The 13151-nt window shown below is 36.4% G+C and overlaps 1 protein-coding gene and 1 long non-coding RNA gene across 2 annotated transcripts; both read right to left on the reverse strand.

The window, feature by feature from the left end:
- Window positions 1-3545: 3545 nt before the first annotated feature.
- LOC113338402 (protein DETOXIFICATION 33-like) lies at window positions 3546-4225 on the reverse strand. Its single transcript, XM_026583839.1, has 2 exons — window positions 3935-4225; window positions 3546-3846 (listed from the first exon to the last, which is right to left on the reverse strand). Exons 1-2 carry the CDS (start codon window positions 4193-4195, stop codon window positions 3580-3582), a joined length of 528 nt encoding a protein of 175 aa, XP_026439624.1. The 5' UTR covers window positions 4196-4225; the 3' UTR covers window positions 3546-3579.
- Window positions 4226-4628: 403 nt separating this feature from the next.
- Window positions 4629-5358, reverse strand: LOC113338362. Its single transcript, XR_003354748.1, has 3 exons — window positions 5217-5358; window positions 5073-5093; window positions 4629-4945 (listed from the first exon to the last, which is right to left on the reverse strand). It is a non-coding gene; the product is annotated as an uncharacterized LOC113338362 (long non-coding RNA).
- Window positions 5359-13151: the final 7793 nt, after the last annotated feature.

Consider the following 13151-nt stretch of genomic DNA (forward strand, 5'->3'; position numbering starts at 1 on the left):
GTTCTGATTTTTTCTGACATTGGTGTGAATATTATTACGGAATCTAGGGATGCTGAGTTCTTTGAACATGTTTATTCTAAACCTGTACCTCATTAGAGATGTGTTGTTGATCCCCTAGATTTATTTCAAATAGTCAGAACTTATTTTAAAGGAAGATGAAGTTGATGTTGAGCCTAAGAGAAGTAAAATAATTAGACTTGAGACTTCTTATGAAACCGACTTCATAACATGCCTAGCTTAGTCTGAGCCACAGACTTGTAAAGAAGCCTTGATATCTACTGAAACCCCATTCTGGTAAGAAGCTTCATTTAGTGAAATGGACTCAGTCCGTTGGAACCAGACTTGGGAGCTTGCTAGTTTACCTCCAGGTTGTAAGACCATGGGATGTAAATGAGTCTTTAAGAGGAAACGATAGGTAGATGAAACTGTGGAAAAATATTAAGTTAAGTTGGTAGCTAAAGGCTATAAACTAAAAGAAGGTGTAGATTTCCTTGATTCTAATTCAATTGTGACGGAAATTACTTCCGTTGAGATACTAATTGTTATTGCTGCCATAAAGAACGTAGAGATACATCAGATGGATGTTAAGACAGCTTTTTCTAAAACTGTGAATTAGGTAATGAAATTTACATAGATCAACCTGAAGACTTTGTAGTGAAAGGTTGTGAATACAAAGTTTGTAATTTGAAAAATATTTGTATGGTTTTCAAATAAGCACGTAAACAGTGACATGGAAAATTTAATCATGTGATAATGGATAGTGGATTTAAATTAATGAATCTGACAAGTATGTCTACAAGTAACTTGTTAAGGATGTATGTGTAATTGTATGCTTGTATGTTGATGATATGCTTGATACAAACATAGATGTGATCAATTCCACTAAAAACATGCACTGAATGAGAACATTGACTTGAAAGACTTGGGCCCTTTTGATGTAATCTTAGGGATGAGGATTAGAAGATAATCAAACATTTATAAGTCTTAGTCGTTCTCATTATGTTGAGTTGTGCTTAAGAGATACAATCAGTCTGATTGTAAACCTGCTTGTACTTCGTACGATTATTCTTGTAGTCTCAAGAAAAATAAGGGTAGTGGAGTATCTTAACTTGAATACTCAAAAGTTATAGGATGTCTGATGAATTTAGTGAACTGTAAGAGTCCATACATTGCCTATATTGTGAGTAAGTTAAGTGGATATAATTGTAGTCCAGAGCAAGAGAATTCAGATGCACTGAGTAGAGTATTATGGTACCTAAAATACTCTTTTGATTTATGAAAGGTATCTTGTTGTCCTTGGGACTTTATGATGCAAACTGGATAGTTGACTCAGAGGAGTCTAAGTCTACGAGTGGATATGGTTTCACTCTAACATGTGGGTTTGTTGTTGGAAGATTTCCAAACAAACATATCGCTCAATTCATTATGGAATCTGAGAGTATTGCGTTAGATAAAGCATGAGAGGGGGCCGAGTGCCTAAGATGCTTTTTAGAAGACATTCCTCTTTGGCATAGGCCTGTGCCAGCTATATCTATACATTGTGTTAGCCAAGCTATAATAGTTAAATCTAAGAAACAACTAATCTCAATCGGCGTTATTTCCATTGATTGGATAAAGTCCAAGGAGAATATCGCGCAATCTTTGACGAAAGGTTTGTACAAAGAGATAGTTAAAAATGCATCGAGGGGGTTGGGGCTTAAGCTCATATATTAAACTTGCCATGAAGGATACTCAACCTTGCTGACTGGAGATCCCATGATCAAGGTTTCGAATGAGACAACTAATTTGTGGTGGGTAAAGGTAAACACTATCAGAGATTTTCATTCTCTGCCCCTTCCCTATGGTGTAGACGTGATAGTGTGACTGCATGTGGAGGATGACTTTTTAATAAGTCTTAATGAGTTCTATAGTTTCAATTTAAGATTGAAGTGGGGTGTAGCAGTAACACTCTTTATAGAAACTCACCTATCTGAATGAGGAAGTGGGTCGCTTCCTGTGAGAATATGAGCTGATTCTCTAGAGCATTCTGAGAAACAGGATACGTCCAGGGCCAAAACGGACAAAACGGCACGAGCTTGGCAGCAATCTTGGAGATATCACCCGTGGTTGTTATCACGAATTACATCAAATGCTAGCAGTTCAAGACATAGTTCACTGTCTCTAGCAAGTAATTCTGGTAATATCTCACTAAGCAAAGGTTCAAGACCTCATGGACACCTCTGCCTAAAATGGTATTTCCTGCGTTTTTTATGTGATTTTCATTTTGATGGTTTTGGTATTACTGGAACTTAGGACCTAAAGGTCACTAAGGGTTCACTAGTTCATGCTTTTTCACTTTGGTGAAAGATACCTATAGTCTCACCATGTGAGAATTAAAGATGAAAGCTCTCAATACTATTATGATTTATGCAATCCATAGTATGACCCTGGGGTCAACACACTTTTGTGTGAGGGAGAGGACGTAGAAATGACTAGTATGATTTCAACACTTGCACGATCAGTCTGTTTGGATCGTGAGGTTGGGATGTTTATTTACCAAGATCTATCTGTGTTTTCATGTTTTATTGAGTTTTCATTCATGTGGGGGATTGTTGGAAAACGATTAATAAAAAAGTAATTTTTAAAGTTTTAATAAAAAATTATAATTTATTGTTTTATTTTGTGAATGAAACTTTTTAGTCCCACATCGTGGAGTTTCCAATTTTTACTAGTTTTAAGAAACTATATAAAGCTTTTAGTCCCACATCGGGGAGTTTTTCTTCTTAAGTTGTATTTGTCAATTATATAAAGAAATTCACTACTTTTGTAAAATCTATGGGAAAGGGGTTGCTCTATATTTTAGAGGGACCCCTAAGAGAAAATATTTTATAGCGGTTTTTTAAGCATTCGCGATTTTCCTTAACGGTTTTTTCGGAGTTGCCAAGCTCAGGTTGAGCATCTACTACATATGCTAGTAGTAGGTGTATTAGGGTGTTTTATCCTGGAGATATCCGTCCTGTGAGGGCTATAGCATCACTCTTGAGTGTAGCCGGGCGCTAATGTCTTAAGGACAGCGTGTAGAACACGTGACTCACTCTATTTTCCAAAGTTTTGCCTTGTTGCTGTTGCGGAGATACGGGGAGCTTGTTCGTTTCGTCAAAGCAATCACTTCCATTATAAAAGAGCTAAGTATCAATAACTTTTGCTTATTTGATTTTTATTTGTTTTTGATTATTGCACCTAACAACACCACCATTGACTTCTCATAATTTCTTTCTTTTCACATCTTTTCTAACAAAAAACAAAGCAAAACGAGGGAGAAAAGACTAACCAGAGCATGACAGCTGAGGCTAGAGATAACCAGAGAAAATCAAGTAACTCAGTAAAAGCTAACCATGAAAAACCAGTCCAAGAGTCCTGACAGCTTCCCGAGACAATATAAGCTTATTGAAGAATGACAACCAAGACCCATGAAAAATTCAAAGAAGCCGCTGGTCCAACCAAACCCCATTTCATAACACAAAACCAACTTAATGGAATATGAATTACTAAAACTACAAATGATATCCAAGCTAAGGGTATCACTTTACTTTGGGCTTGTCAAAATCTCTGCATAGGAAAATTCAGTGCGTACATGTATAACTGTGGTATCATCCATATAGAATATGTACCAGCTAATTCTGCAATCTCCTCTTTCTGGCCTAAAACCAGTAGAATTGGTGTTGCAAATACTGAGATTAGTGTTAATGGTAATGCGGTTCCGAGCAGAATTACCCATGATCTCTGTAGGTATATCCCCAGAATTGTTAGTTTTCCTGCTCCATAGGCTTGTCCGCATAATGTTTCTAATGCACTTCCCATACCCAACTGCAAAAAAGAGAAAACCAATCAAGAGTCAACAGAGTGCGATAGCTAGATATAGAGAGATGGTGAGATAGAGATAGAGAGGGAGTACCGTGATGCCATAGGTGAGCCCAGAAATGACCAAGTTTTGAAGACCAAAAGCAGCAAGTTCAAGCGTACCAACATGACCAACCCATGTTTGAGTGGTGAAAGCAAGAGAGTATTGAAATATTGCACTTAATATGCACGGTCCTGCTATGTACCATACCATCTTACTTTCTTCCCAAACTTTTCGACAGAAGGATACTGGATCAGAAATTTCATTTCTGTTTGTTAACAAAGGAACTGAGAAGTTTGAATCTGAATCATCCATGGCAGAAATAAATCTCTCTCTCTCCTTAAAGTTTCCCCAGGTTTTGCATTTATTTGACAACCCACCTCGTTGACAAAATAGGCTAAGAGAGAGTTCTTGATCAAAAATTATTAGTTTGACCAAGCAATTCTATTTGAAAATTGCCAACGTGCTATTAGTTGGCATTAGGAAAATCTTTAACGAAGATTAGGTTGTAGGTTGTAATCTTTGGTGAAGATTACAACCTACAATGCCAACTCGTAGCCAGGTTTCACTTTGTGCTTAGTACTTTTGTATATGTTCACCCAAAAATATTGTGTTTAACTGATTTTGGTAGTCATGCGCATGGTTGGTTTAGCAACGTTTCCTCATTCTTCTTTTTGCGCATTCACATGCATGCATGCTCACATATTAATAGGTTTTGGAACGGAATGACAGGCGCATCGCACATGGGTTTTTGCTAGTAATAATATATTATGAAAACCACAAGAGTGAAACAACATCTCCCATCACCACTTTTACACAACTGAATTAACAACATGTACACAAACACTATGCAGCCATTAACACTTGAATCTCAAGCATTGCTAATCATGACTACTTTATTTTAACATCAAAGACATGCACAAACGACACCATAATAAGATCATTTCATCATCAGGGATTGTCGACATGTAAATAATCCCCCATCTTCATCATTTCCTTCATTAACACTTGCAATCGGTACAAGTGCAGTTGTTGTCTCCACATTTGCATCCTCCCTCGAGGTTTCTGCATCCATGCAAGAAAATTATCACGTCAATAGATTTCCTAGCAGAATATATACATGTCATCAAAAAATACTATAGCTAAAATGAATAGTCTAAAAAAATATCATCGGAAGTGTTTGAGATCATACTCCTTTGCAGCGGACTTGCATCTGCAACAATAAAGGAAACATGACAAACCATTTTAAGTTTCAATCAAATCAAGTATAAAGGAGTGCATTTCTTGGAATTATTAGTAAAACTAGCTAGAAAAAGAAGGAAAAAATAGGTCTTACCCACAACTGCAGTTAGTGCTACAAGAAGTACAACCACAAGCCATTTTTGATAATTTGAGTTTGCTTAGGAAACTTTGAAGATAATGGAAGTTCTTGGAATTCAGAGAGTTTTAAGTGTGTGTGTATATCCAGTTCAATAATACATTATTCAGTCTTATTTATAACCAAAACACTTAGGGTATACTTGCTTAGTCTTGTACTATCAACTGAGAGGCAGTACTGATTACCTGCTTGCACTTGTACTGCCATCAGATAAGCTATCTATTCACCCAAGTATTTAAAGTTCAAGAACTCAAAAACTAGATAAAAATGTGCACACATGACAACATTTGAGACTTGAGAGCGTCACTTGTCCACATATTCCTCAGATACTCCTCTTCTTTATTATAATCTTCAGTTGTTGCTGAAAATACATTAGTTGATTTTCTTGGTGAACTCTACTCTAAATGGTTGTTTCAGGCGATAAATATATCTAAATATACCACTTAAATGAGAACGTTTGGTGGATTAATTAGATACACACTGTAGTAGTCTGGCCGGAAAGATTTTTAGTAGAAGTTAAAATTCTAGTGTATGAAAAATGCATTTTCCACTGATCAAGCCATTTACTGACTCCAAAGTGCCTCTGTCCCCATGGATGATGAATTTTAAACTATTGGGTCACATGATTTTGTAAAAGAAATGAAATGCAGTCAGGTTTTATCCACCCAAATGATGTGCAGTCAGGTTTTCATAAACCCAAGAAATGAAATTTGACTAGCTGATTCATAAAACAAAACAAGATGTTTTGAATATCCAACTGATACTAACCGTAAGTCAGTAACAGGACTAGATTTACAAGGTTAATTGCTACAGAGGGGGTTACAAAATTCCACAAAGGCCACCAAATTCCATATCATTGAAGTGGTTGGTAATGAGGCCTATTCGAGTTATTTTCATTACATGGGTAAACATCTATTTCAAAAGAAGAACAAAATGAGTATAGGCTGATCAGAGATTTGTAATATGGGTAAATGATATTGATCTGTGAAAATTAAAAGAGACACACCAAAATTCAAAGTTGATTCAACTTTTGTTTCTCGCCCAAACCTACATCCTCCGAGACTCTATCTTTGGATAATTGTACCTGCAAAAACAATTCAACAGCTGTAAACAAAAATATAAGGAAATGAAAGAAAAGAAAATAAAGCGTGCACCAGAAAAGAAAACTCGCCTCTTTGTCCCAGTCCGCACGCCAACACATAATTATGAGAACCATTGTCTGAAGACCTATCCCAATTTGTGCTCCAACCCAAAGTCCCTTCATTCATATAAATGACATCAAATGAATATCAACTTCAAGCTACAAGGCTAGCATCTTAAAATTAGAAACATCCAAACTTGAAGATATGTTGCAGCACATGATGTTACCTCTAGACCCCAATCTAATTTGAATCCCATAAAGACGCCAATGGGTAACCCAATGAGATAGTATGTGACGATATTTACATAGGCTACATTAGCTTGCCAACCAGCTCCAATTGCAATACCTGTTAATTGTAAATATTTACGGATGTTATAAAGATTTCCTCATTGGCTTTTATCATTGTGTCTCATCAAGTTGCTTCTGAATTTGAAAACATGAACCTGTTAAAACGGGTTGGACGCCACAAAGGATGATTGAGGAACAAAAATATATAGCTAAATTACTAACTTCTTTCATAACAATCTTGTCATCTGTAAAAGTATTGGGAAGTCATTTGTTGTTATCAAAATTAGGATAGCAAAAGCAGTCTGTGTGACTAGAGCAATTGAGACCGTAACCCAAACAGAGAATTTCGCAGCTGCTGCATTTCCTGCTCCCAATTCATTTGAGACCCTCACACTGGAAAAGATACAAAAGAAATGAGAAAACTACAGGCAGATAAATATCAACTGAAAGTGCGTGTGAAACCATGTTCCATCATTAAATACCTGACAGCAGCAATAAACCCAAGAGGTATCATAAATATTGTTAGAAGTGTGTGGGCTTCCAACTCAAAACCAATTGGAGTGGCTCCACACCTTATATATTAAGATTTAGGTTAAGGAGTTAGCTATGTGGGACTATTTTATAGTTTCTCCAACATGCTCCCCCTCCACGTGTAGGGCGGAGATTAAGCCACTACAACGTGGACCTCTTGTACGGGTGGACGGGCAGTCCTTTGGGTCTACTTCTCATTCCACTCTCATATGGGCCTACCTCTGATACCATGATAAAAGTGTGTGGGCTTCCAACTCAGAGCTAGGCCCTGTATGAGACGTAAGACCCAGTAAGACCCAGTAAGACCCAAGAAGGCAGGGAAACCATACAGCAGGTCCACGATATAGCGGACTTACAGAGCCCTACACGTGGAGGGGGGATTTTGGAGAACTAAATATTGTCCCACATAGCTAACTTCTTAGTCTAGATCCTAATATATAAGGTGTGGAGCCACTCCACTCATAGCCAATTGATTTTGAGTTAGAAGCCCACACACTTCTAACATGGTATCAGAGCTAGGCCTGTATGAGAGTGGAATGAGAAGTAGACCTAAAGGGCTGCCCGTCCACCCGTACAAGAGGTCCACGTTGTAGTGAATGAAAAACTCAAGAAAGATGATGGAGGAAGAAAAGTTGATGAGACTTACTATAGAGGTCTTGTTGGAAACTTGTTGTATCTTACACATACAAGACCCGACATCATGTTTGATTCAAGTATGCTTTCCAGGTTCATGAGTTCACCTAGTCATTTACATCTTGGCGCAGCAAAGAGGTTGTTGAGGTACATACAAGGAACAATGAATTTTGGAATCATGTATTCAAGAAATTTGGATGTCAAATTAATTGGCTATTGTGATAGCGACTTGGGAGGGTGTATTGATGACATGAAGAGTACATCCGGGTATGCTTTTTCTCTTGGTTCAGGCATATTTACTTGGGCATCGAAGAAGCAAGAAACCGTAGCTCTATCCACGGCGGAAGCGGAGTATATTTCGGCATCAATAGCTACATCTCATGTTGTATGGCTAAGAAGAATCATGGAAGATGTTCAAGAGAAGCAAGAAGGGTGCACCGAAATTTTTTGTGACAACAAATCCGCAATTGCTATGTCCAAAAATTCGGTTGAGCATTGTAGAGCAAGGCACATTAAACTCAAGTATCACTTCATTCGAGAAGCGGTTGAAGATGGTAAGATAGAACTCAAGTACTGCAAGACGGAAGACCAATTGGCGGACATATTCACCAAGGCACTCCCCAAAGGCAAGTTCCAAAACTTTAGGGAATTACTTGGAGTTGTAAAACATCACATTAAGGAGGAGATTGTTGAGTGTTAATGTAATGTTCACATGTAATAGGAGTGTAAGAAAATAAGTAGTAGTAATTGTATGGACAATAAATGTCCACATGTCATCTTATCTCTATGGTCTTATATTGACCATGTGTAGAGAGAGAAATCATTATGGAGAGAGTTTAATCAAAAACAAAAGAGTGAGTAACCTCTATTATTTTCCCACTCCATTATCAATCAAAATCATTCTAATCTTCATCATAAATTCAACCAAACATCTAACAATTGGTATCAGAGCTTCCAACTCAAAACCAATTGACAACGAGTGGAGTGACTCCACACCTTATATATTAAGATCTAGGCTAAGGAGTTAGTTATGTGGGACTATTTTATAGTTTCTCCAACATGTTCCCCCTCCACGTGTAGGGCGGAGATTAAGCCACTACAACGTGGACATCTTGTACGGGTGGATGGGAAGCACTTTGGGTCTACTTCTCATTCCACTCTCATACGGACCTAGCTCTGATACCATGTTAGAAGTGTGTAGGCTTCCAACTCAAAGCCAATTGATTTTGAGTTGAAAGCCCACACACTTCAAACAAATATCCATCCTTCAGTATTCATACTGCAAACGAGAAAAAAAACCACTCAATGCAATGCCATCCAAGAAAGAAATACAGTTCAGAAAAAGTAAATCGCGCTTTATACACCGTTTGGACCAGCTCCTGCTATAAAGACACAATGCTGAACTTGAACCAACTTAATTATCCTAAACATGTGTATGTGATCTCATCTAGTAATGGGACAATGAATTTCAAAATTGTACAATGTTCTTTAGCAGTCAATTTAGAGCAATTCTCTTTTTATTTGTATCTAGCAGTAGAATACATACCAGATAGAAGCAGCATCAACTTTAACTTCAGCATTTTTAAGTACTCCCCCGAATACAAGCAAAACCATATATACCCAAGACTCCAAGCTGTAATAACAAAACCCACTTGGATCAGAATATATAAGAATGGGCAACAATTTGTTTGGGCATGCCTTTGGAGTTAATCAAAACAACCAAACAGTAAAGTCGGATGTGCCAATCTCAGGCCATGAGGGATTTCCTATTGATGTGCCCATTTTGGCAATTTTTTTCTCTTTTTTTTCTTGATAAACAAGGAACCTTTTCATTAATGGTATTTCAAGGTTACAATGAGTTTAAGATCGAAAATAAGAGAATATAAAGTAACAAGAATATACCGTAAGAGTACAATATCGAGAAATCCGACAAGAGAAATAGAAGGATTACCGAAGTAAGAAAAATACAAGTATAAATAAGATCCGATTAAATCGAAAGAAGGATGGTTTTTCTCGGAATTAAATTCCAACCATTTTGTTTGTTTCCCAAAGTAGGAGTGATTTGCTCAAATCTCTTGTATATAGTGATAAAACTTCCGTTGTCAAAAATACCACCGATGAAGATTTCGTCGTCGGATACGTTGATGATGAAGATTCCAATGAAGAGTTCGTCGTCGGAGACAACAAAGATGGAGCGTCGTTGGAGAGCATCACTATTGATCTTAGAACCCAACCCAATAATCCAAAATCATCATTAAAGCGAAGATAAACCTTAAAAGAGTAGATAAAACCATCAAAACGGTGTAGATAAGTAGAAAATATAATAAAAACTAAATTAATCTATTAATTAACCTAGAAAACAAGGAATAATGAAGAAATCTACTGAAAATGGACTAGATTTGAGCAGAGAAGGGCTTTTTTTGATGATTTTGTTGGAGAAAAAGAATGAGTGAGAGAGAGAGGATAGAGAGAACTAACTGTTTTGTAGTAATATCTAGACATAAGAGTCGCATTTCGTGATCACACTCTTATGTCTAGATATTACAATGTGGATCAAAACTTGGGATTCCAGTACTGGTGTCAATGGGCAGCCAAAAACAATTTGTTTTTGCATTAATTTGAGGTCCTGGTCTTCTAGTTCTCGGATGATAACCAGATTTTGATTATTATATTCAATGTGATTTTTTTTTATTTGCTAATTTAGCAAATGTGAATCGATCATGTAGTGTACGACAACATTCAATCTGATAATAACACGTCTATCAACTTTCCTAGCTCTTACCGGTAGTATAGTTGAATAATATTAAATAAAAGTAGGAAATACCATATGGTCTTACGAATAATGTATTAGAGAGAATTTGGTCCAGTTGACCTAATCAACCGTCAGTTTGGTCCATTTTAAAAATATATGTTACTATTTGGTCCTAAAAATTATGGTTTGGTCCTAAAATGATGACGTCATGGATGATGTAATTTTCATCTTGTCGTGGCAGAAATACCCTTTTGGAACCATTACATTATCCATGACGTCACCCCAGGACATATTTACTCAATTATCAAGAGAGAAGAAATCATTTTCAGATTTACTTTCTCTCACCTCCATATTTTCAGATCTAGTTTTCTCTCTATTTTTTCTTCTTCTTCTGCTGCTGCATAAACGATGAAGATTTGTATGAGTTCTAGGATTTCGATTTTGCAGAGATAATTATTACGACTTGCAGAGATGATAAAGACGATGAGTATATAAATATGATGAACAAGATGACGATTTGCGACAAGATTTTTTGTTTTTCTTCTCTGTTTGATGTTGCTTCTTTTGAAGATGATGATGAAGATGACGATAGATTTATGTGTTTTTCATCGTTGCTGCTGCTGTTGGAGATGATGAAGACGATGATTTTGATGAAGTTCATTGCTGCTGCTACTGTTAAAGATGACGAAGAATTTTTTTTCTGCTGCTGTTTTGAAGAAGATGATGAATGAACTCTGGTTTCATATAGGTTTTTATTAGAAGTTCATTTGAAAGAATGAACTCGGTTTTCTTATAGATTTTATTAGGTGTTCATTTGCAAGAATGAAATCTGGTTTCATATAGGTTTCTATTAGGAGTTCATTTTGACGAATGAACTCTGGTTTCATATAGGTTTTTATTAGGAGTGCATTTTGACGAATGAATTCTGGTTTTATATAGGTTTTTATTAGGAGTTCATTTTGACGAATGAACTCTGGATCCATATAGGTTTTTATCAGGAGTTCATTTTGACGAATGCTCTCGGTTTTCATATAGGTTTTGATTAGGAGTTCATTTGAAATAATGAACTCTGATTTTTTGTAATAACGATATTTTTGTAGAATTTTAATGAAGTGTAATGAAGTTCATAGAATATTTGTGAACAAAATGAACTGCTACAAAAAACCTGATAGTTCATCGAACAAAATGAACTGCTACAAAAAAAACTATGAATTAATACAAAAGGGTATTTGTATCCATTTAAATATTTTCAAATAATTATGGACCAAACAGGAAACATTTTTTCCCGCTGGACCAAACTGTTGTGGTCCTAGATAAAAAAGGACCAAACAATATTTTTCCCAATAAAATTGAGTTACTTAGCAACTGCTTTACACGACTGCAAAATTAGCAATATTATCAGACGCGTTGACGTGTTACCCATGGGAAACTTCTTAATCGGACTAAAGTCACTAAACAATGTCATCACGTTTCGAGCAGTTCCTATGGACTTAACAAACTTGTAGTTTGTTGATTTTGATCCCATTATGAACTCAACAAACATGAAAAATGGATGCACAAACCAACAAATTTGTTGGTTTGTTGAGTGAGTGGAACATGTAGCGCGCCCGAGGTAAGACCGGGCGAGCTTGGCACAATCGCTGGCGTTGGAAGGAAAAGCGCTGGATTTGGAAGGAAAAACGCCAGCGTTTGAAGAAAAACGCCCCTTGCTTTTCTCTTTCCAAAACTCGGTTATTATATTTAGGGTTTATTTTTTATTATTTGTTTTATTAGTTAAATAATCCGTAGGACCCAACTCTTATTAGTTTATATTAATAAAATCACTAGTGAGACCCTAAAATATCATATTTATTCATTTTGCCTTGGTTTCCCATAGTGGAAAATGCAGTTTGTTCATCCACGTGGCTCAAAAAAATAATAAGTTTGTTGATTGCAATATGAATTGCTCTTAGCTCTAGCCTTATACCAGCATTGACTTCTAATAAATTCTTCATTTTTTTATATTTCTATAAAGTAAATCGAGCTTAATGTAACTCAGTGAGTCGGGTAGAGATTGTCGTGTTAGATATGAAGGAAATGCATTTAACACAGTCCACAGTAGACTCTTGATTCCTGGCCTTGAGACTTGGAAACCATCTTGAAAATGTAAATGGTTCTAAACCCAAAAGTCCAAAAGAGTGTGTGCCAATTATTTAAAATATTATATTTTGAACAAAATTCAAGCAAAAAAAAATAAAAATCAAGCAAAAACTAGAGAATGAATCATACTAACCATAGCATGACAGCTGAAGCCAGAGGTAACCAAAGAAAATCAAGCAATTCAGTAAAAGGCAACCATGTAAAACCACTCCATCAATCCTTGCAACTTCGGAGACAATATAAGCATATTGAAGAATGACAACCAAGACCCATGACAAATTCACAGAAGCTGCGGCTCCAACCAAACCCCATCTCATAACACAAAACCAACTTAATGGAACATGAATTACTAAAACTCCAAATGATATCCAAGCTAATGGTATTACTTTACTCTGGGCTTGTAAAAATA

This window comes from Papaver somniferum, unplaced genomic scaffold, assembly GCF_003573695.1.
Source record: "Papaver somniferum cultivar HN1 unplaced genomic scaffold, ASM357369v1 unplaced-scaffold_19, whole genome shotgun sequence".
NCBI lineage: Eukaryota > Viridiplantae > Streptophyta > Magnoliopsida > Ranunculales > Papaveraceae > Papaver > Papaver somniferum.

Coding starts and splice junctions, on each gene's coding strand:
- LOC113338402 (XM_026583839.1), bottom strand. CDS start 4,195: ATGGATGATTCAGATTCAAACTTCTCAGTTCCTTTGTTAACAAACAGA. Junction 3,847..3,934: donor GGCTCACCTATGGCATCACG/GTACTCCCTCTC, acceptor TCTTTTTTGCAG/TTGGGTATGGGAAGTGCATT.